The sequence below is a fragment of the Antechinus flavipes genome, chromosome 3 (assembly GCF_016432865.1).
Source record: "Antechinus flavipes isolate AdamAnt ecotype Samford, QLD, Australia chromosome 3, AdamAnt_v2, whole genome shotgun sequence".
Classification (NCBI taxonomy): Eukaryota; Metazoa; Chordata; class Mammalia; order Dasyuromorphia; family Dasyuridae; genus Antechinus; species Antechinus flavipes.
In genome coordinates, this window is record NC_067400.1 from 435,863,870 (window position 1) to 435,886,680 (window position 22,811).

Sequence of the window (22,811 nt, forward strand, 5' to 3'; positions counted from 1 at the left end):
GTCCCTACCTTGTGCTGGCAATGCTTGGTGATTCTGCTCCAAGCCTACATCTTTCTAGCTGACTGGCAACAATTTGTCTCTCCACTTCCAGCTCTCTGGTGAGTCGTTGAAACTGAAGTTCCTATAATTAAAAAAAAAAATAAACACACATGAGGTTTCTAGGATTAAATACTAAAAATTATGAATGAATATTATGCCATAAAAAGTAAAATAACAAAGCTTTATGATCCTAATTAATTGTACATAAAATTTAGTTTATTTGTGTGAAATACAGAAAAAACATTTTTTACTCTTCAAACTTTTTTTTTTTGAGACAGTTGGGGTTAAGTGACTTGCCCAGGGTCACACAGCTAGGAAGTGTTCAGTGTCTGAGACCAAATTTGAACTTAGGTCCTCCTGATATCCACTGCGCCGCCACCTAGCTATCCCCACTCTTCAAACTTTAAGGATCCAGGCAAAGTAAGCATCGTATAGGTAGAAATATATTGTAAACAAGGATGCACTCATAATTAATTATTCTTTTTAAAAAAAATTCAACTTGAATTCTACTACAGCTACTTATTAACACATTACAAATTTATTTAAAGTTTATTTCAAAATGTATCAGACATCCAAAAACCAAAACAGAGTACAAGTAACAGACTATAGTAAGATGTGCAAATGCAGGACTACATTAAAAACACATTTCAATTGTAGTTGTACATTCAAAAATTGACAAGAATCTCATTATGTCTTATACATCCTTTAACCTTTTAAAGATATAATGGAAAAAATGTCATCTTTCTAGTCTCTGGGCTGCCTTGTTTTTCTCTACCACATAAGTAGCAAAATTTTCCCCTTGTCATAAATGCAGTCATGTGCAACACTATGCCAAGAGAAATAAATAGTTAAGCCATGATGTTGTATTTTAATTTTTTTAAAAAAGCTAAATAAATTGGCTACCCTCTTTGCTCCCCTCAATTTCCATTATACCAAAAAAAAAAAAATTATGTTTTAGGAGTCATCATTTCACATTTCTTTATACATTTTTATTGTTAATACTATGCTTTATAACTCCTGAATATCACATCATATATATTTCATATTCCTTAAACTACAATAAATATCTTCAATAAAATTCTATGACATGTAAGGCGATTTTGTCTATTAATGCAAATGAACATAGAAACTAGTTTAATCTTATAGTCTCCAATGGCACAGTGACTCAAGATAGTAGAGAAATGAATATTAACTATAGAAACAATTTTAGAGATCAGCAAAAAAGAAATAAGATAAAAGCAGCACAATCAAACTTTCTCCTATAACTATTCCAAAAAGATCATGAAGAGCCTTACAATAAATAGTGACTTGAGAAATCCGAGAAAGAACCACACTGGGTTATTTTTCTAATACAAGTTAGTATAGGAAGTTAGGTAGTATGTATAGGTTTGGAGAAGGGATCTACCCAGGAAAGTCTACACAAAAGCTTCCAGTATGTTGATTTGAACCTATATATTATTCAAGAAGCTGTGTCCAAAGATCTAATAGGAATAAAAATATGAATTGTAAGCCGAGTAGTGAATGGTATAGATGCCAGTAAGCAGTTATAAAGGCCTCTGGCTATATGGATTCAGCTTGGATTAAACCTGGTCCTAAAATTGGATAGAAAGGTCCATGTCTAATTCCAAGTATTGGGCAATAAATAGAAATACAGGTAAGTTGTGTACATGTGATGCAAGAAATGTGGTTACTAATTCAGCACTCACCCAATTTGAGGACTTCAGCTGAGTTATTATTTAGGGAGTTCAGAACAAGGATGTGAACTTGCAGTTCTACTACTTGGACCTAAAAAGCCTCCCAGTTAGTCCACAGGATGAGTCCAGTAGCTGTACGTTAAAGTTACAATTTGGAACAAGCTTACAGCTGTGTTACCTGAAACCAAATGAAGTTCTAGAGCTCGCAAAACCCAGACCAGGAGAGCAGTCATCTGCTTAGGGCATGTTGAGAATTTGCAGGTCTCTGTTCTGAGCTGACCCTGAAGTCCTTTAAGAAAATAGTACTTAGTATGTGGAGAAGGCAATAAGAAGTACACCAAGATTACAAGTCAGGACTGAACAAGTCTCAAAATTCTCCTGAGAAGTGTGCCAAGACTGGTACTAACAAAAAATTCCAAAATTTTTTGGAAGTAAGGCTAAAAGAATTCTGAGGAGGAAAAAAAAAGTTACCCTTGATAATGAGATGTTATAGAGCTAGGGATACCCAATATATAAATGTAGAAGAGAATAACACTAGAATATCAATAACACAAGACTCAAAGGAAAATACAACTTGACACAAAGTAAACCAGAATTACTGGAAGAAATAAGGCTAATTAAAATGATTTTATAACTGAAATATCCAGAGGGAAGAATTCAAAACACACACACAAAAAAGGAAGGAGCTAGAGGAAATATTTGGAAAGAAAATTACCAGAAGTACAAACTTTCTCTAAGTAAAAGACTCACTGAAAGTAGAATTTAATGACTCCATGAGAACAATTATTATAAAGTACCTCATAAAAAAACCCCACAACTAATCTAGAAAACAGAACAAGGAGAGATAATAGTCACTGGACTATGTAAAAACCAGTTCCCTAAAATAATATTGGGTAGACAACAAATCATAATTAAAATTGCTCTGCCCTCCTAAAACAAGAAAGTAAAGTAAAAATATTAAAAAAATATATAAAAAATAAAAATACAACTCACCTGCTATTTCTGAAAGAAATTATAAAACAAAGATTCGGGAATGTTAATAGCAAAAATCCAGAACTATAGGGGAAAGAAAAAAGGATGGAAGTAGTAAAAGAGAAAGAGTTCAAGTACCAAAAGAATCAGCACTACATATAACTGTGTGGTCATCCACTGATAAAGGAAGGGAAAGCATGTGATATAATTCTCTGCGAGACAAAATTATAATTTTAGAACCAAGATTATCTAACTCAGAAAAACTGAATATAATTCTAAGTGTGGAAAATGAATTTTTAATGAAACAGAAGATTTCCTGAGTACTCTTGGTGAGAAGCCTAAAACTGAGGAAAACATGAAATGATAACACACGAGTCATGAGAAGCATAAAAAAAAGTAAATAGCTTGAACAACTGGAAAGGACTACAAAGAACAAAGTATTATCTTAGCAATTCTCCAAGTGTGGTCTGAGAGACCCAAGGTTAAAAATATTTTCATAATAATACTAAGAAATTATTTTGCTATTAAAATACTCCTCTTTTCCAACTACATATCAATAGAGATTTTTTTTCAGATACTTCAAAACAAAACAAAAGATCAACACAACACATTCAGATAACACAATGGATTCAATGAAGAAATCAATAAAGTATATATTCTATTAATCCAGACAAAGAGATTTGCAAACTACTCTTCATATTAAATTTTACAAGTTATTTTAAAGTTAATTTAAAGATGTTTTCATAAAAATGTTAAATGACATTGCTATTATTTTATTATTTTAAATGAACTGATATTTAAAATTTGTAACACATTAAATAATTACAAATATAAACATCAAATTATTTTTGGGTGTTCTCAATGTATAAGAATGTAAAAGATTCTTGGTAACAAGTAACTTGAAAGCTGGTCTACATAGTAATAACAAGAGAAAAAACAATGTCCTCTCAAAGTAGAGTCAATAGAGTTAAAAAAGCAAAGGAGCCTGTTTATGCTTTTATTTTCATGATCTTAAAAGAAAAGGCAATGAAAAATATGCCAGAAAAGAAAGGTAAAGAGAATAAACATTTTCTCACACAATATGATAATGTAAACAGAAGAATATATAAACAAAAAAAGAACAACAAGTACAGTGGGACTTTCCCAACTTTTACCTTAACTTGTCAATTAAGGGTACAATATATATTTTTATTTGCAAGTCTATGTTATTTGTGTGTGTAAACACAAATATGGTGTAGAAATAAACTCAATAGAAAATTGGGAGAAAGCTCACAGAGATGAGAATAATGTATAAAAAAAGACAGACTTGAGAAAGAATGAGAAAACAAATTTCAACCATGAAAAGTAAAAATAACGGAATTTTTAAAAAGAATAAGAACCTGTGATTAGTGTCTAGGGAATAAAGAAAAGAACAGGGGAAAAATGGATTTAACAAAGTATAAAATATAAATAAAATAAACTCTCATATGGCACTACTCTGACAAGAAAGGAAGGGGAAGAGGAAAAATTATTAAAATAGAATGAAGAGAAATATATAATTAATACATAATTAATGATCACAGTAGTGAATGTGATTGGGATAAACTCACCTACCAAGAGGGCAAAAGAATGGATTAGAAAGTAGGCTACAACAATATATTACCAAAAAATACATAAAACATATCACACAGAGTTAAATAAAGGAATGAAACAAAATCTATTTATTCTATTCAGATGAACTAAGGAAAAACAGGGATAGTAATTTCTAATTGCAGAAAAGGCAAAAGGAAAAACAAACTTAGTTAAATTTCAGGTTTAGGCAAATCTATTAAAAAAGAAAAACATTAAGGACCTGAATAGGATTTTAGAAATATAATGTAGAGGTCTTGGCAATTACTGAATAAGAACAGAAAGAAGAAAAATTCTCTACTGTGTATGTCACTTTTAAAAAAAAAAGTTGCCCATGTATAACCTTAAAGTATAACCTTAAAAACAATAAAATCAGAAATGTTGAAGACCTCTTTTTATTGGTACTCAAAACTCAAAAATAAAACTTGAAGTTGTTTTTTGGGAGAAAGGACGAAGTAAGATAAACTATTAATTTAATTTAAAAGAGGAAAAAATGAACTAAATGCCAACGAAACTAACAACATAAAACTATGTGGATGAATATTTATAAAAATAAAAGCTATCCAGATTGTTTTTTTTTAAAGACTTTATTTTAAAAAACTTTATTTTAGAAAATGAAATTATCTAATCATGAGTCCCCAAATCTAAAACAGATTTACAAGCAGCCTTTATCAGTCAGAGAACAATTAATTCCAATATACATAAATTGTTTGCAGTAATAAAAAAAGAAGTGTTTCTACTATAGTCTTTGATGATTAAAATATAGTCTTGCTAAACCATGGAATGATATATAAGATTAAAAAAAAAAAACTATAGAAAAATAACCCCAATGAATAGAGTTGGAAAAACTCCAAATGAAATATTAGAAAAGAGGCTACAGCAACATTAAAAAAAACAAACTTTAGTCACCACTATGACTAGATGGGATTTACATGGATCATGCAGGTTGTTGGCTTAATATTAGACAAACACCTCTTAAGAAAAACAACTGACCAGGAGAATAGATCTTGAAGAGAAAACATAAGAAAAAAACAGACTATCTGAAAGCTATGATCAAAAAAATAATCTTGCTACTGTAATACAAAAAATAAAGAAAATTGTCCTGAAGTGTTAGAACAAAAGGGATAAGTAGAAATAGAAAAAACTCCACCAATCACTACCTGAAAGAAATCCTACAAGGAAAACCTACAGAAATATCATTGCAAAATTCCAAAACCCCCATCTTAAGGAGAAAATATCACCACTCACAAGAAAAAAAAAAAAACAATTTAAATGTGGCAGAACCACAATTAGAATTACACAAGACCTAGCACTGCCATTCTGAAAGACCGTACGCGCGCACACACACACACACACACACACACACACACACACACACACACACACACATATATGTATATGTATAAAAAGCAAAAGAACTGGGATTGCAGCTGGAAATATCATACCCAGCAAATTAAGCATAATTCTGAACAAACAACAAGAAACTCCTGGGTATTCAATGAATTGCCAGACTTTCAGGAAAAGATCTGAACTTAACAAAAAATTTGACATATAATACTAAGAGAAATATAAGGTAAACTATGTTTTATGCATAGAAACATAAACCTTATATCCAAGACTGTCATTAGTAAATTTCATAGTTTGGAATAAAGATGGGGCAATCTTAAAAAGCAATACTGGGTAGGAAAAAGAAAAAAAAAGAATGATTATATTACTCCAGTGAGGTGCAAGAGAAGAACTGACAACAAATTAGAAGATGGGGGAGGATGGCTGCTACTTCTGAAACATGACTATCACAATGAATCAAAGAGGGAAGAAAAAAATATACACATATATATATGAACAAGGGTATAAAAGTCTTCTAAATTCAGAAAGAAATACGTAGTTAAGAGGATGGGAGAAGGAAGAAGGTAAGGGGGTGGGAATTACAGAGAACCCTACTCACATCAGATCTAAGTTAAAAATAGAAAAAGATATATATTTATAGGGAATAAAACTCTTTAAAAATTTATAAAGTAATAAAAGAATGAGGGAATAAGATAGGGGGTATAGAACAGTGCATAGATTAACATGAATGGGATAAAGAGGGAACAAAATTTATATTTCAGTCTATAAAAGCCTTCTAAATTCAGATAGAAACAAGAGGGCAAAAATAAAGGGCGGGAATAGAGGATAAGAGAAGGATTCCTGGTGGTTGTGGCTAGATTAAGTAATAGGAGGGCAAGATGGCAGGCTGAAGTAAAAGAGAAACCAAAAGAAATTGAGAATAAGAGATATACACAAACATAATAATAAAGCTCAGAAGTAGATTTATTAGGTTAAAAAAAAAAACAACCTAGGGGTAATAATCATGATCTTACACAAAGTCAAAGCTAAAACAGATAACATACACTGTCAGCCATATTAATGATATGTTTTATATTATTTACACTAACTGGACAGTATAAGATTGGAATATTAAAAACCATTATTCTGTTCTCTTTTATTTTTTATTTTAATAGCTTTTTATTTCTACCAAATTGCAAAACAGTTTTCAACATTCACCTTTGGAAAACTGTGTTGTAACTTTTTTCCCTCCCCCTTCTCGCACCCTCCCACAGACATCAAGCAATCCACTATAGGTTAAACATGTGCAATTCCTCTAAACATATTTCCATATTCATCATGCTACATCATGCCAGTCAAATCAGATCAAAAGAAAGAAAAAAAAATTGAGAAAAACAAACAACAAAAAGTAACAAACAAAAAAAATACTATGCTATGATCCAAATTCAGTCTCCATAATTCTCTCTCTGGATGTGAATAGCTTATCCCATCAAAGGTCTATTGGAATTATCACCTCATTGTTGAAAAGAGCCAAGTATAAGGTTGGAATATTGCTGTGGTGCAGGAAATGAATTGTTGATTTAGAAAATTTGGAAATACTTGGGACTTATGAAGGAAAATATTACCCATCTTCAGAGAAACAGAAATAAAAAAGCATAGCATGGTCTTAGATAGATGTATATATGTGTATGATTACAGATAACTATGTGTCTATATGCACATATATATATCTGTGTATGTATATATAAATATATTTGTGTTTAATCATAGCCTTCTTGGGAATAGGAGAGGGGAAGAATAAAAAGTGCATAGCAGAAAACAAAAGAAAATCTTCATAAAAAGGAAAGATGGACAGTGCTAAAAACATGTATTTATTATATAGACTTTCTTGAAATTTTATAGTTTGAATTATCTTTATTATGCTGTGCACATGATAATTTTTTTTCCTTTTTCTAATTTATATTTAAGTTTTAAATAAAGAAAATAAACAAACAAAAGAAAATGATCAACAGGATTGCAGGCTGCAGAGATCAAAAAAAAAAAAAAGACTGAAAAAAGGACACTGCATTTGGCAGTGAAGTGATTATAGTGATGTTGGAGAGAGCAGTTTCAATTGAATGAAGTCAAAAGCCAGTTGCTGGAAAGTTGAGAGGAAAAGAAGAAGCAACCTCTATTACAGATGAAGTCAGACTTATAAAAGGGAGGAGAGAATGGGGTCATGGCTAGTAGGGATGAATGAATCAAGTGAATGTTTTTAGAGAAAAGGAGAGAAATGGGAAGTAACACAAAGGAAGAAAATTAGTAAGAGTGGATATAATAGAAAGAGCAATCCCTTGAAGAAGATGAGATAGAATAAATTTCATGGAAAAGGGCTGATTATATGAGACCTGGCAAAGAAGAATTTTTAAAGATGTTTTTAAAAATTATAATCCAGAGAGAGCATCACTAGTTAAAGATATTAAAGAATAAAGATCAATCTAAGGACTTTCTCACATTGTTTTATATGGACACATATACACAAAATATATGACATAATACAAATGGAAATATATTTTTTTGTTATACAGATAAGGTTATATAAGATGAACTTTGAAAACTTTGGAGAAAAGTCAGATTTTATTCTATGTAAAATTTTAGTCTTTAAAAAACTAATTGCTTATGTTGTTGTCCTAATATGTAAATAGTTCCTCTATATTTTGGCCCAAGAATTCTGATAAATCATAACATAAACCTGATCACTATAAATTATGGTATGCCCTTCCTCTAAAAAAAGAATATTAATTAATGGTAATATTTTTAAAAGACCTCTTCTTCCTTCATATCCTTCTTGCTCTATTTATGTAAATCTACAAGTACACTAATATCAGACCAAAGCAATGCCACAAATAAGCATGATTAAAAATTCCTAATTCATAATTTGCTATACAAAAAGCTATATAATCTTTGTTAACATGCCGTAAGAGGGTTTTCATATTAATTATAAAGCCACAAAAAATATTTGCCAGTTATTTTGCATTAAATAAAATAAATTTCTCAGAATTGCTAAATGGAGTACAAGATGTATTCTGACTACACATTGTTGCTTTCTTGAGCTATTAAGTAGAGCAAGGAAAAGTGTAAACTGGCTGGCTGCACTTGCTTTGATAAGTATGATATATACAAAATGCAATCATTTTTTCCCCCTTTAGAATACCTTAGCATCATTATGTTGAAGACCAATTATTTCTAGCAAGCAGTGTAGGATGAAAGAAAATGGATAGAATAGATGCTGATTTGAAAACACAATCTACAAGTTGGCTTTTATTGCATAAATTACTAGTATTAGCTTGTTGGAGGGATGGTAGGGAAGGAGAGATAGTTATTGCTAAATTGAAATTTTATGCTATACCTGGAGTCCTTTGAAGGTGAATAATGTTTCAGCAAATAACTTACTATTTAGATTTGGAAGGAATCATAAAGATCATCTAAACTGCAAAAAAATACTTAATGTCAGACCACACATTATCAATGATAACTGTAGCTGAAATTTAAACTCATTCCATTGTAAATCCTTACAATGCTTAACAAGATGGCTTGCACAAAATATATGATCCAAAAATATTTAATAAATTGAACTGAATTTATCGGAAAATTTACTAATGATCAGATTGAAGGTGAGATGCAATTTTTATAAGTAAGATTTACTTTAAAATGTAGCCTATTTTATATTATTTATAAGTTAATTATATTAATTAATTTTAAGTTTAAGTAATTAAATAATTTTAAGTTTTAAGTAAATAATGATACTTCCAAATTAGTAATACATGAATGTACCATTTATAATTTAGTATTATCAAGAACAATGTTGCATATTATCTTGTTAGCTGCTTAAGGGTTAATTAATTGCTGAGCAGAAGATAATAATGAATACTTATTACTATTTGAGTTAGAGTAAGCACTGAGGTATCTACAACTGGAAATAAGATTAAATCCAAAAATGATTATCTTAAATGACTACAACTGATCTTATCGTTTTCAGCCTGCTCTTTATACAAATATTGGCAAAAGGACAAAATATATTACAGAGTAATTAAAACCATTTTAGGAGTCAGCCCTGGCCATCCAAATGATGCTAAGTTGCAAGTGGAAAAGTAAGAAATGTTTTCTTTTTTTTCTTTCACTGAGAAAATAAGAATTTTCCATTTTTACCTGTAGTGTTATCATATTTTTATGTATCTTTTTCCCACTGTTTAGTACTCTAGGACTCCTTTGGAAGAACCAGAGTAATATGCAACTAGCCTACCACTGATAGCAGTAAATTAGATGTAACCTTCATCAGAGGAATGAAGCATTAGAGCAACAAAAAAAGGAAGTTTATATAGCTCTAGACAATTCCCTTTCTAGTTGTAAGAGAGTTAGCTAAGGTTGTCACAATGATTCTTTCTAACTCTAGGATTTCATAGCTTTTAAATTTATGTTGAATCTAGGACACAACTTCTAGCCATATTAATGCACTATAAATATCTATAGTTAAAAAACTACAGTATGGCTTAAAGATAGATGAAACAGAGATCAAAATCTTTGCACATGTTTTGATATCTGTTTATTCTTTGAGTATCTTTTTTCTTCTTCTCACTTTCATAATCTATTTCACCAATCTACATCTGATAATCACCCATGACTGAAAATATGATCATTTATCTTAAATAGTATCTTTTTATTTTTAAAGGTGTGTAAAATAAATTATATTATCATCTTAATAATAAGTAATAAATTAGAATTTTATGTTACATCTCTTTTGGTGTATTCTTTTATCTCAATGGTTCAGTAGAAAAACGAAGTTCCTATTGGTCAATTCTACTGCTTCAGAATAAGAATTTCAAGAGAATTATTATTATTAATTGTTTTGATGAGGCAATTGGGGTTCAGTGACTTGTTCAAGGTCACATAGCTAACATGTGGTTAGTGTCTGATGTCAAATTTGAAGTCAAGTCCTTTTGACTTCAAGGTCAGTGCTCTATCCACTGGGCCCCTCAAGAGAAGCATTGAAAAGTTAGCTCTTCAGATCAATATAGAGAATTTTTATGTTACTCTACCATATCTATATTTATATACTTGGAAGTTTAAAAAGTTTAAAAAGGTAAAAAAACCCAAACCACCCACTCCTTTAGCACTTCTGGATTGCCAGAGGTTTTAAATCTGCTTTTGGACTATTTTTCAATGCCTAATGGCGCTAGACTAGAAATTGAATTTTTTTCAGCTTCTAACAAAAGATTAGGTAGTATTTTTTTCCTACTGGAGAAAATAGAATGGTGGGAAGAGTTCAACTCTACACTACAAATAAAATGTAATGATAAAAGAGCAACATAATTTGACATTATTTTAAAGTAAGGCCAAATCCTACTGGAAAGACAATTGTTGCCAGAGAAAAGATACTTTCAGTTAGATGGGCATTAACTTTGTTTAAATTCTTTAGAAGTTACTGAATATTAAATGTCATATAATAGCACAATGATCTCTTCAATGTCATGAAAAAGTTCTAATAAGTTGTTAATTTGTACAAAGGATCTTTCTTGTCATAAGAAAATATATCTGGGCAAGAAGCTGATAATATGTACAAATTTTACTCTCTTAAAATGCAACACATTTTAGCAATGTAGCAACACAGCTACATTAAGACCAAAATCTTTAGTAAAGTCAAGTTCAGAGTTAGAAGTATTCAGTTAAAGAACAAGTTTAATTAATTATCAAATGGAATGCCCAAAGAACAGCTTTTTAATATATGTAATGAAGCTCTTATTTGAAAATTCTTGTTGGAAAATAAATCAATTCTTCCAATAAATTGTATTGTACATATTTCTTCCAAAATGTTACAGAATCCTTTAATTAAGAAATAAATACAACAAAAGATGCATTCTAATGGGCTGTTGTTTTAATAAATTTTGTGCCATTAATTGCTAAAGAAGAAATAGAGCAAAAAGAAAAAAATCCCTTAAATATATTAAACCTGTAAAAGAAAATATCTGAAAATTTTCTTTATAAGCATCAAAAAACTTCTGAAAGTGAAATATGAAAAAGTTTAAAACTATTATATTAGTGTAATCACAAAATTTAAGGGTAAAATCAAATGCTACCTTAAGCCTAAATACAATATGTATATATGTATTTATGTGTGTGTGTGTGTGTGTGTCTGTGTGTATAATAAATACAAAATGTGAAAATGTGAAAATGTTCAATTGACTGACAAGTAATTAAAAATAACTCCTCATCAATATCATATAATTCTAACCAGTTTTATCAACACAATAATAAAAGTAGCTTCTAAAGTCATAACTAACATAGCACTATATATTTTACATAAAATAAAAAATTCTAATGTAGAAATTAAAGACAAATTATTGGTATTTAACTTTTTAAAAACCTATAAAATCTAATAGTCTTTGAAAAAAACAATTTTTTTTTATTTCTTCAAATCACCCCTCTTGCTGAAGCTCTTGTCAAAAAAAAAAAAAAAAAAGAACTATAACTTCCATGAATGTCAAAAGAATCACCATTTGGTGCTTACAAAATAGGAAGAATATCATTTTTCCTCCTTTCTTAATTATTAATGATTACTATTTTTAAAAAATATCACTGCAATGTCACAGTGACTTTTCTTTGCCCATGGCTCCTGTTCTGCAATGTATATTTGTTGCCTAATCAATGAAAATTAAGTGATTTGCTTATGATGAGATAGCTACTCTGAACTTTGATATACCACTTCACACCTGTCAGACAAGCTAAGATGACAGGAAAAGATAATGATAAATGTTGGAGAGGATGTGAGAAAACTGGAACATTGTTAGTGGAGTTGTAAACTGATCCAACCATTTTGGAGAGCAGTTTGGAACTATACTTAAAGGGGTATCAATCTGTGCAAACACTTTGATCCAGCAGGGTCTATCTGCCAAAGATAGTGAAAAAGTGAAAAGAACCCACATATGCAAAAATGGTTGTAGGAAACCTTTTTTGTAGTGGCAAGGAACTGGAAACTAAGTGAATGTCATCAGATGGGGAATGGCTGAATAAGTTATGGCATGCGAAGGTAATGGAATATTATTGTTCTATAAGAAATAATCAGCAGGTTGATTTTATTTCATTTTATTCTTTCTTTCTTTCTTTCTTTTTTTATTATATATTTTATTTTATAATAACTTTATATTGAAAGAATCCATGCCAGGGTAAATTTTTTTTTAAGCAACATTATCCTTTGCACTCGCTTCTGTCCCGATTTTTCCCCTCCCTCCCTCCACCACCTCCCCTAGATGGCAAGCAATCCTATATATGTTAGATATGTTGCAGTATATCCTAGATACAATATATGTTTGCAGAACTGAACAGCTTTCCTGTTGCACAGGGAGAGTTGGATTCAGAAGGTAAAAATAATCCGGGAAGAAAAACAAAAATGCAAATAGTTCACATTTGTTTCCCAGTATTCTTTCTTTGGGTGTAGCTGCTTCTGTCCATCATTGATCAGTTGAAACTGATTTAGACCTTCTCTTTGTCGAAGAAATCCACTTCCATCAGAATACATCCTCATACAATATCATTGTTGAAGTGTATAATGATCTCCTGGTTCTGCTCATTTCACTTAACATCAATTCATGTAAGTCTCTCCAAGCCTCTTTGTATTCATTCTGCTGGTCATTTCTTACAGAACAATAATATTCCATAACATTCATATACCACAATTTACCCAACCATTCTCCAATTGATGGGCATCCATTCAATTTACAATTTCTAGCCACTACCAACAGGGCTGCCACAAACATTTTGGCACATACAGATTCCTTTCCTTTCTTTAGTATCTCTTTGGGATATAAGCCCAGAAGTAACACTGCTGGATCAAAGGGTATGCACAGTTTGATAACTTTTTGGGCATAATTCCAGATCAGCAGGTTGATTTTAGAAAAGCCTGGAGAGACATGAAATCATGCTGATGTGAGCAGAATCAAGAGAATGCTGTACACAGCAACAACAAAATAATGTGATGATCAACTGTGATGAACTTGGCTCTTTTCAACAATGAGGTGATTCAAGTCAATTTCAATAGACTTGTGATGGAGAGAGCCATCTGTATCCAGAGAGAGAGAGCAATGAAGACTGAATATAGATCAAAGCATAGTATGTTCATCTTTTTTGTTGTTGGTTTGCTTGTTTTTTTTCCCCCTTGGTGGTTTTTTTTTTCACCTTTTGATCTGATTTTTCTTTTGCAGCATGACAAATGAGGAAATATTTAGAAAAAATGTACAGGTTTAACCTATATTGAATTGCTTGCTATCTATGGGAGAGGGCTGAAGGGAGAGAAGGAGAAAAATTTGGAATATAAGGTTTTGAAAAGTTGAATATTGAAAACTATCTGCATGTATTGGGAAAAATAAAAAGCTTTTAAAAACAATCAAAAAAGATGAAATTAGTCAATATATGTAAAGCGATTTGCAAACTTAAAAAAAAAAGCCAATCTGTCTCAAAGATAGAACTTGAACCATCTAACTTCCTTCTATTCTCTACACCAGGATAGCAATTCTGATAATTTGATTTTGTAGGAGAAATAAGCCTGCAATGTCTATGAAAAACAAAAAAACACCTATGAATTAAATAAAATAACAAGTTTATAGTATAGTGAAGCATTACTATAAATTATTTTTACTACAAATTAAGTCAGTATATACTGATATATTTAATATACATAACTGTATATGTACTAGGTACTGTGCAAAATCTAGCTTATACTAATTCTCTCCTTTGCCCATAACCCTAACAAATCAGAAAAAGTCCTTGATCTCAAGAAGATTATACCCTAATGGGGGAGATAATATGTAAATTAGGTAGAAATGAGATCATCTTTGTAAAAACAAGTAGGTGACACAGTGGATAGAATGTTGGGCCTATAATCAGAAAGTTCTGAGTTCAAATCTGATCTTGAATACTTACTAGCTATATGACCCTGAACAAGTCATTTCATCTATTTGTCTTAGTTTCTTCATCAGTAAAATGAGCTAAAGAAGTAAATGGCAAACCACTTTGGTATTTTTGCCAAGAAAACCCCAAATGGAATCAAGGAGAATTGGAAACCACTAAATCAACTATAACACATGTATACTCTCATAGAGTTTATATTCTAATAATGGGAGAGACAACAAGTAAATTGGGTAGAACGAAGGAGCTCTTCTTTCTAAAGTGTTTATTACAGCACCTGCAATATAGTAAGTATCATATAAATGCTTATTCCTTTCCCCTCCCTTAAAATGAGATACAGAGTAGAGAATGAAGCCTTGGAGAACAGATTCTAGCAACTGAGAGGACCAAGGAAGGCCTTCAGTAGAAGGTAGTATTTGAATTAAGTCTTTAAGAAAACTAAGAATTCTAAAAGGCAGATATGAGGAAATTCAGTTCTAAAACAGAATACACAATATTAAAAAACACACAATTAACATAAGGTACATTTTTACTCTCTTCATATATATATATACACACATATATATGTACATATGTGTATGTGCATGTGTAATATATATATATAATTATATATAATGTAAATTTAAAACATTATACACTTGATTTTTACCATCACATATATTTGTGAACTCTGAAAACTGTTCTAGCCAAAACCTCTTATCTTTTCAATATTTCAATTGTTCAGCGGAATGCCAGACCATCTTCAAAATTCTATCTTCATTTTCCTCCTCAATATTGACACTAGATGTTCAACCAATACACTTAAATGTCTTGTCCTCTTATCCTATCACTTTTCCCACCATCTCCATTACACAGATTCTCTTTCTTATTCCCACCCCCAGCCCTCAATAAAAAACCACATGTAAATTTATGCAAAACACTTCCATAAAAGTCATATTGTTATGAAAGAAAAGACAGATTTCCCACGCTAAAAATAATTTAAAAAACCCCAAAACCCACACTCTCAAAGAAAATTGAGAGAGACAGAGACAGAGAGAAAGAGAGAGAGAGAATTCTTCAATCTATATACAGACACAATCAATTTTTTCCCTGGGGATAGAGAGAATTTTGCATAAGTCCTTCAGAGAAATCATGCATCATTGTACTGCTGAGAATCACAAAGTCACTCACAGCTGGTCGTCCCAGAATATTGCTAATACTTTGTGTACAGTTTCATGATGCTTGAGTTTATGAAGACTTTTTCAGGTTTTTCTGGGAGCATCCTACTCATCATTTCCATAGAACAATAATATTCCATGCCAATCACACACCACAATTTATCTAGCCATTCTTCAATTGATGGGCATCCCCTCAATTTTCAAGTTTTGTCCTGAGAAGAGAGATGCTACAAATAGTTCTGTACATAAAGGCCCTTTTCCTTTTCTTTTTAAAAAATATCTTTTAATATTCATACCTAGTAGTACTATTGGTAGGATATGTATGAATTTATAGCACTTTGGGAATAGATTATACTTTAGATCATTTATCAATTGGGGAATGGCTATCATTTTTACTACTACTACTACTACTTTTTCATAAATTTGACTCAGTTCTCTCTATGTTTAAGAAACAAGGCCTTAACAGAGAAATTTACTATAAAATTACTTTTGCAATTTACTATTAGCTAACTGTATTTCTCCTCCCATTTGTTTCATTCTCTCTCTCCTTTCACCCTGTCCTCAAAAGTGTTTTGCTACTGAACACTCTCCCCCATATGTCCTTTCTTTTATCACTCTCACTGGTTTCCTATATTCCATTCCCCTTCTTACGATTTCTATACCCAGTGAGTATGTTATTTCCACTTTAAGCCAATTATTATGTGAGTAAGGTTCACTAGCTAACTCTGTTCTCTCCCTTCATTGTAAAAGCTTTTTCTTGCCTTTTTTTATATAGTAGATAACTTACACCATTCTACTTTTCTCTTTCCCTTTCTCCCAGTACATTCTTCTGTCACCCCTTAATTTCATCATTTTCAAGATATTATCCCTTCATATTTAGCTCACATTTGTGTTCCCTTGTCTACATATACTCCTTCTGACTGCCATAATAATGAGAAAGTTCTAATGAGTTACAAGTACCATTCTCCCTTATAGGAATGTAAACAGATTTACCTTAATTCCCTTATGATATCCCTTTCCTGATTACCTCCTTATGCTTCTCCTGAACCTTGTATTTGAAAATCAAATTTCCTACTCAGTTCTGTTTTTTTTTTTTATCACATATGCTTGAAAATCCTTTATTTCAGTGAATTTTCATCTTTTCCTCTGAAGGACTATATTCAGTTTAGCTGGGTAGGTGACTTTTGGTTGTAATCCTAGCTCCATTGCACTTGAGAATAGCACATTGAAAGCCCTTTATTGTAGGATTGTTAAATCTTGCATTATCCTGATTGTGGTTCCACTATATTTGAATTGGTTTTTTTTTTTTTGTGTGTGTGTTTGTTTGTTTTTCTGGATGATGACCTGGGACTTCTAGAATTTGGCTATAATATTGCTGGAAGTTTTCATTTGGTGCTCTCTTTCAGGAGGTGATTGGTATAGTCTTTTGATTTCTATTTTACCCTCTGGTTCTAGAATATCAGGATAATTTTCCTTGATAATTTCTTGAAAGATGATGTCTAGGCTCTTTTTTAATCATGAATTTCAGGTAGACTAATAATTTTAAAATCCTCTCTCTTAGATCTATTTTCTAGGTCAATTGGTTTTCCAATGAGATATTTCAAATTTCTTCTTCTTCTTCTTCTTTTTTTTTTTTTTTTTTGCTTTATTGTATCTTGATTACTCATAAAGTCATTAGCTTCTATTTGCTCAATTCTAACTTTTAAGGAATTATTTTCCTCATTGAATTTTTGCACTTCCTTTCCCATTTGGCCAATTCCACTTTCTAAAGCATTCTTCTCATTAGCTTTTTGTATTTCCTTTTGCATACCACTCAATTCTCTTCCTAATTTTTCTTCTAATAGCTCTTTTACTTGATTTTCAAAATCCCTTTTGAGCTCTTCCATAGCCTGAGGCCAATTCTTATTTTTCTTGGAAACTTTGGATGTAGGAACATTTTTTGTTATCTTTGGAGTATGTGTTTTGATTGTCTTTGTCACCTTAGTAACTTTTATGGGCAAAAACTTTTTTCTGTTTACTCTGCACATTTTTCTAGTCTACTACTTAGCTTTTAACTCTTTGTTAAAGTAGGACTCTGTTTTTTTGGGTGGAGGGTGCATTGTCCCAAGCTTCAAGAGTTTTGTATTGCTGTTTTCAGAGAGCCTTCTAGGGATCTGACTGTAAGCACTCTTTTCCACCCTGGAACTTTTTAGGAATGTCCCTATTCCACTGTAGCTATATGATCTAGTGTGCTAAAGCAACAGAGTCCTTCTTCAATATCAATGAAGAAGCTTCCTGTGAGCTGAAGCCTCCAGAAGTTGCCACTGCCACTATTGTCCATGCTCACGCTTGGTTTGCTGGTTTCCCAAAGCCCTTTGACTCTACCGACAAACCTTTCCTGCCAACCTACTAAGTTACTAAGTTACCTTTGGTGTTTCTGGGCTGAGAGGTCTAAAAACTGTCAGTGCTGCTGCTGATTCAGAGATCTTCCTTTGCTGGAGCTGGTGGTGAGGTTGGGGATGTGCTAGCACAGATAAGACATTATAAGCCACCTACGTTTAGAGGATTAAGACTTAAATTAATATTCCTAGGTATTTTAAAAAGGAAATATATGTACAGAACTCAGAATAATTAAAAGGTAACTAAATTACAAAGGAAGGAAATGTTAAGAGAATATGTAACTGTCCTGTATGGCTTGAAGTTCGCTTACCCAAAGAAACTATCTTCGGAGAAGTAAATGACAGATTTGATTAGTGCAAAGGAACTGGAACTAGAAATTAGGAAATCCTAATTTTCCAGCCCTTTCTCCCATTTATTTCTACCTAATTTTAGAACTTCTTCTATGGGGTCCAATATACTCTGAATGGCAAGGCCTTATGGTGTATATACCTTGGACAAACTCTAGTCACATTATACTTCTTCCTTATTGATCCTCCCCAATTTTCATGCTCAAAATCAACAGTGCTATTGCTATTAGAAAGCATTCATAAATCTGGTCCCCCAAGAATTCCCAGGGTCAATTTGAATTTTTAAAAAAATTCATCATGGGCCCAGCACCAACAAAGAAAAGCAAAGAGAAGAAGTTTAAAAAAAAAAAAATCTCTTAAGGAGCTCACAGTCTAATGTGTAGCCTGCAAATAACTATATACAAATTAAGATATATACAGGACAAATTGGAAATAATCTAAAAGGACTCTAGCATTGACACAAGTAAAGGATTTGCATAAAGATGAAATTTTAGCTAGGAACTGAAATGTGAGAAGCAAGGAGGCAAAAAATAAAGAAGGAGAATCTTCTCAGGTGTGAAAAATCAATGAAAATACTTGGCGTAGGGAGAGGGAGTGTTGTGTTTGAGACAAAAGATACTGGTGTTTTTTGGTCCCAAAGTATGTTGAGGAAATGAGGAAAAAGTCAAGCAAGCTAGGAAGGAGCCAGGATAAAAAGGGCTTTAAAAATCAAAACATTTTATATTTAATACTACATGTAATAAAGAATCAAAGGAATTTATTTAATGGAGGGAGGTATAAGTAATACCAGCTAACTGGAGGATGGATTGATGTGTGAAGAGATTTGAAGGCAGGTCAATCAATCAGAAGGCTATTCTCATAGCCCAAGTGTGAGGGCTTACATTAGGATGGTTGCAACATCAGAGGAAAGAAGAGTGCACTAAGTGGGAGACGTTTAAAAGATAGAAAGGATGAACAAAGGATAGGATGGGAAAGGTAAGACAAAGTGAGGAGTTTAAGGATGATGCCTATGTTATAAGCCTAGGTGACTGCGACCTAGTGACTGGGTGATACTCTCAATAGTGATTGGGAAGTTAAGAAGAAGGGAGGGGTGGGGGTGGAGAGAAGAGAATGAATTCAGTTTGGAGCAATGTCAAGATGTTCATAAGACAATCAGTTACATTCATCTATTAGTATTGGAATTTGAGACGGGAAATCAGCAGAAAGGTAAGGGCTGGACAAGCAGATTTGAGATTCATCAGCATAGAGAAGATAACTGAATTCAGGAGCTGATGAGATCGCCAAATGAAATATAGTATATAGAAAAGAAAATAAAGACCAAGACAGCTTTGGGGAAACTTGAAACAGATAAGAAGACAAGGATAAATTTCAGTAAAACTAGGGAAAAGAGAGAGTATAATAAGGAAAAAAGGATCAAAAGACTCAAAAGATGCAGAGAAATCAAGAAGAATGAGCATAGAGAAAAATCTATTCAATTTGGCAGTTAAAATATCATTAATGACTTCGGCGAGAACAGTTTCAGTTGAATGATGAGGTCAGAAGCTAGGGTGTTTCAAAAAAATTAAGTGAGAGGAAAAAATCTTTGTAAACAGCCTTCTCATAGAGAATATATACAACAAAGAGGAGAGAGATGATAGGATTACTATCTGGGATGAATGGATCAAGTGAGTTTTTTCTGAAGATGAGGGAGACTTGCACATGTTTTGTTTGCAGTAGGAAACTAAGGAGTAGAAAGAGAAAGATTTCTGAATATAGGAGGAGATTAGAGATTATAGAAGCAATTTGTTGGAGAAAACGGGAAGGAATGGAAATCACTTGTGTACTTAAAGTAGTTTACATTGGCAAAGAGAAGAGTTACTTCTCCATGTGAGAAAAGGAAGATGGCAGAGATAATGGCAGACAGTATCTGGAGATGTGAGATGAGGAATATGATAGAAGAGGGTATTCCTAGTTACGGGAAGTGAAAAAAGGACTTCCCAGCTACAATGAGAGTCAGTTGAGAATATAGAACATAAATCTGTAATGGATTGTATCATAGTTTCCCCAGCTTCTTTAGTTAGCAAGAGAATAGAAATAGAAACGAAGGCAATTGATGGTGGGAATGATCTAAGGCTGCAAAGGTTTAGAAAAGTAATGATTGGTGATAAGAAGAGAAATATGTCACCCAAAGAAAGAACACTGGGAAACGAATGTGAACTATCTGCATTTTTGTTTTTCTTCCCAGGTTATTTATACCTTCTGAATCCAATTCTCCCTATGCAACAAGAGAACTGTTCGGTTCTGCAAACATATATTGTATCTAGGACATACTGCAACATATCCAACATATAAAGGACTGCTTGCCATCTAGGGGAGGGGGTGGAGGGAGGGAGGGAAAAAAATTGGAACAGAAACGAGTGTCAATATAAAGTAATTATTAAATAAAAATTTAAAAAAAAAAAGAAAAACAAAAGAAGAGAAATATGTGATAATTCCAATTTTAATTGAAAAGTATAGGGGGCAGCTAAGTGGTTCAGTGGATAGAGCACCAGCCTTGAAGTCAAAAAGACCCGAGTTCAAATCCAGCCTCAGACACTTAACACTTCTTAGCTGTGTGACCCTTGGCAAGTCACAACCCCAATTGCTTCAGCCAAAAAAAAGAAAGAAAGAAAGAAAGAAAGAAAGAAAGAAAGAAAGAAAGAAAGAAAGAAAGAAAGAAAAAAGAAAAAGTACACCCGCTAATCTTTAAAATTTGGTGTATTTTAATTAGACTTTCATAATCTACATTTGTGGAAGGAACAGTGGATTTTGAAATTACAGCTCATCTGACAAAGGATTTTTAAATAAAATAATAATATTACTATTTTATTGTAGCTGTGTAGAGATGTAGGTGAAGTACCTGATCAACCATTTTCTTAATAGGATATATGTGTCATGTATTCACAAAGTAGTGACTATTCTAGAAAACTACAAAACCAATAAGAATTATTTCAAGCACAACAACATTTTCACTGAAAATCTAAATCGATTCCCAGTAGTTCTGTATACACATATATAAAAGATGATAATGTCCAGAAACGGCTTCAACTGTTTCTTTGTTATATCATCCTACCTAATTCACATGAACAAAATTCAGTGTAATATTTCTTATGGTTCTCTCTTTCATTCTAGGTCTACATTCATTGCAGATACCAAGGGCATTAAATCTATTTAGGATATTATTAGCACAGTGAACAAAGAAAGAAAAACAGTGATCATAATCCCTTAATAATAAAATAGTGAACTACAGCTTTTTAGTGCCTAAACGACTAACTGCTTGAAAATTTCATCGTCTTTTCCTGGAAGGTTCTATTTAGTAAGCTGCCATTTAAATATGCACATGGTTCAGTAATTTACCAAGGCATGATAATTTCTTACTTAAATGTATCACACGTAAATTTCTTAAGTCTTAATAGCTTTTGATCACCACTCTCAGTGGCTAGAAACAATGGAAACTTTTCAGAAACTGTACTCAATCACTCAATCATTTGTTATGTACACATGGACTCAAAGCATTATGAGAATTAAGATAGAGTTCATGTCTGAGATTTGGGAAGTATATCATTTGTTGTTTTTAATGCATGAAATTGGATTAACATAGCGAAGTGAAAGTAGAAGGCAAAAAAGAATTTGGTTTATCTATGAAGTTCTCTCCATTTTTATTTTTACTATATGGATTATTGTTTTGAACTCATTATAGTCAATATATTTGATCAAGAGAGAGGCTCAACAAGTCCCAGATGACTTCACCATAGCAACAAGCTTGCCATGAATTCTTCTGGGAACATAATTTCACACAAGTATTTGATTGCCTATTCACACTTTTGATTACAACATGTAAGACTGTTAAACTGCTACAGGCATTAGTATATTAAAGAAATTTAAAAACCAAATAAACTACCATATAGGAATTTATTATTTACAAGTACATTTCCACATTGTATATGTGATATCCCATCCTACTTTTCCTAAGTAAAGTAAGAGCTTTTAAATACTTTCCCCATTTTTGTGTTACAAAGTGTGGTAATACCATGAACTGTAACAATGAAGCTATTATCTTTTAAAAACTATTAGATATTTAGATTATTTATTCTTTTTGTGAAATTTCCTACTCAAGATTATAACAGATTTTGAATAAGCCACCCCTAAATTTTATTTTGAAGTACCATGCCCTACTGAATTAAATTATAAGTTCTTAAAATATTTCTCACTTTTACTTTAGATTATTGCTTTTGTGGGCTATTTAATTCAGTTGTAGGTTCTAGAGGGAGTGGATTTCATTTGCATCAAGATTAGCTATATCTACATTTAAACAGAAAAACCTAGTTCCATGG

At 31.9% G+C, this 22,811-nt stretch overlaps 1 protein-coding gene across 9 annotated transcripts in view; it reads right to left on the reverse strand.

Annotated features, from left to right (window-relative positions):
• Positions 1–22,811, reverse strand: part of PKP4 (plakophilin 4) — a 220,850-nt gene that overhangs the window by 78,911 nt on the left and 119,128 nt on the right. For all 9 annotated transcript variants that reach the window (XM_051986337.1, XM_051986338.1, XM_051986336.1 and 6 more), the window contains one exon: positions 9–121. In XM_051986337.1, coding sequence (XP_051842297.1) covers positions 9–121 — 113 coding nt within the window. The remainder of the gene's footprint in view (positions 1–8; positions 122–22,811) is intronic.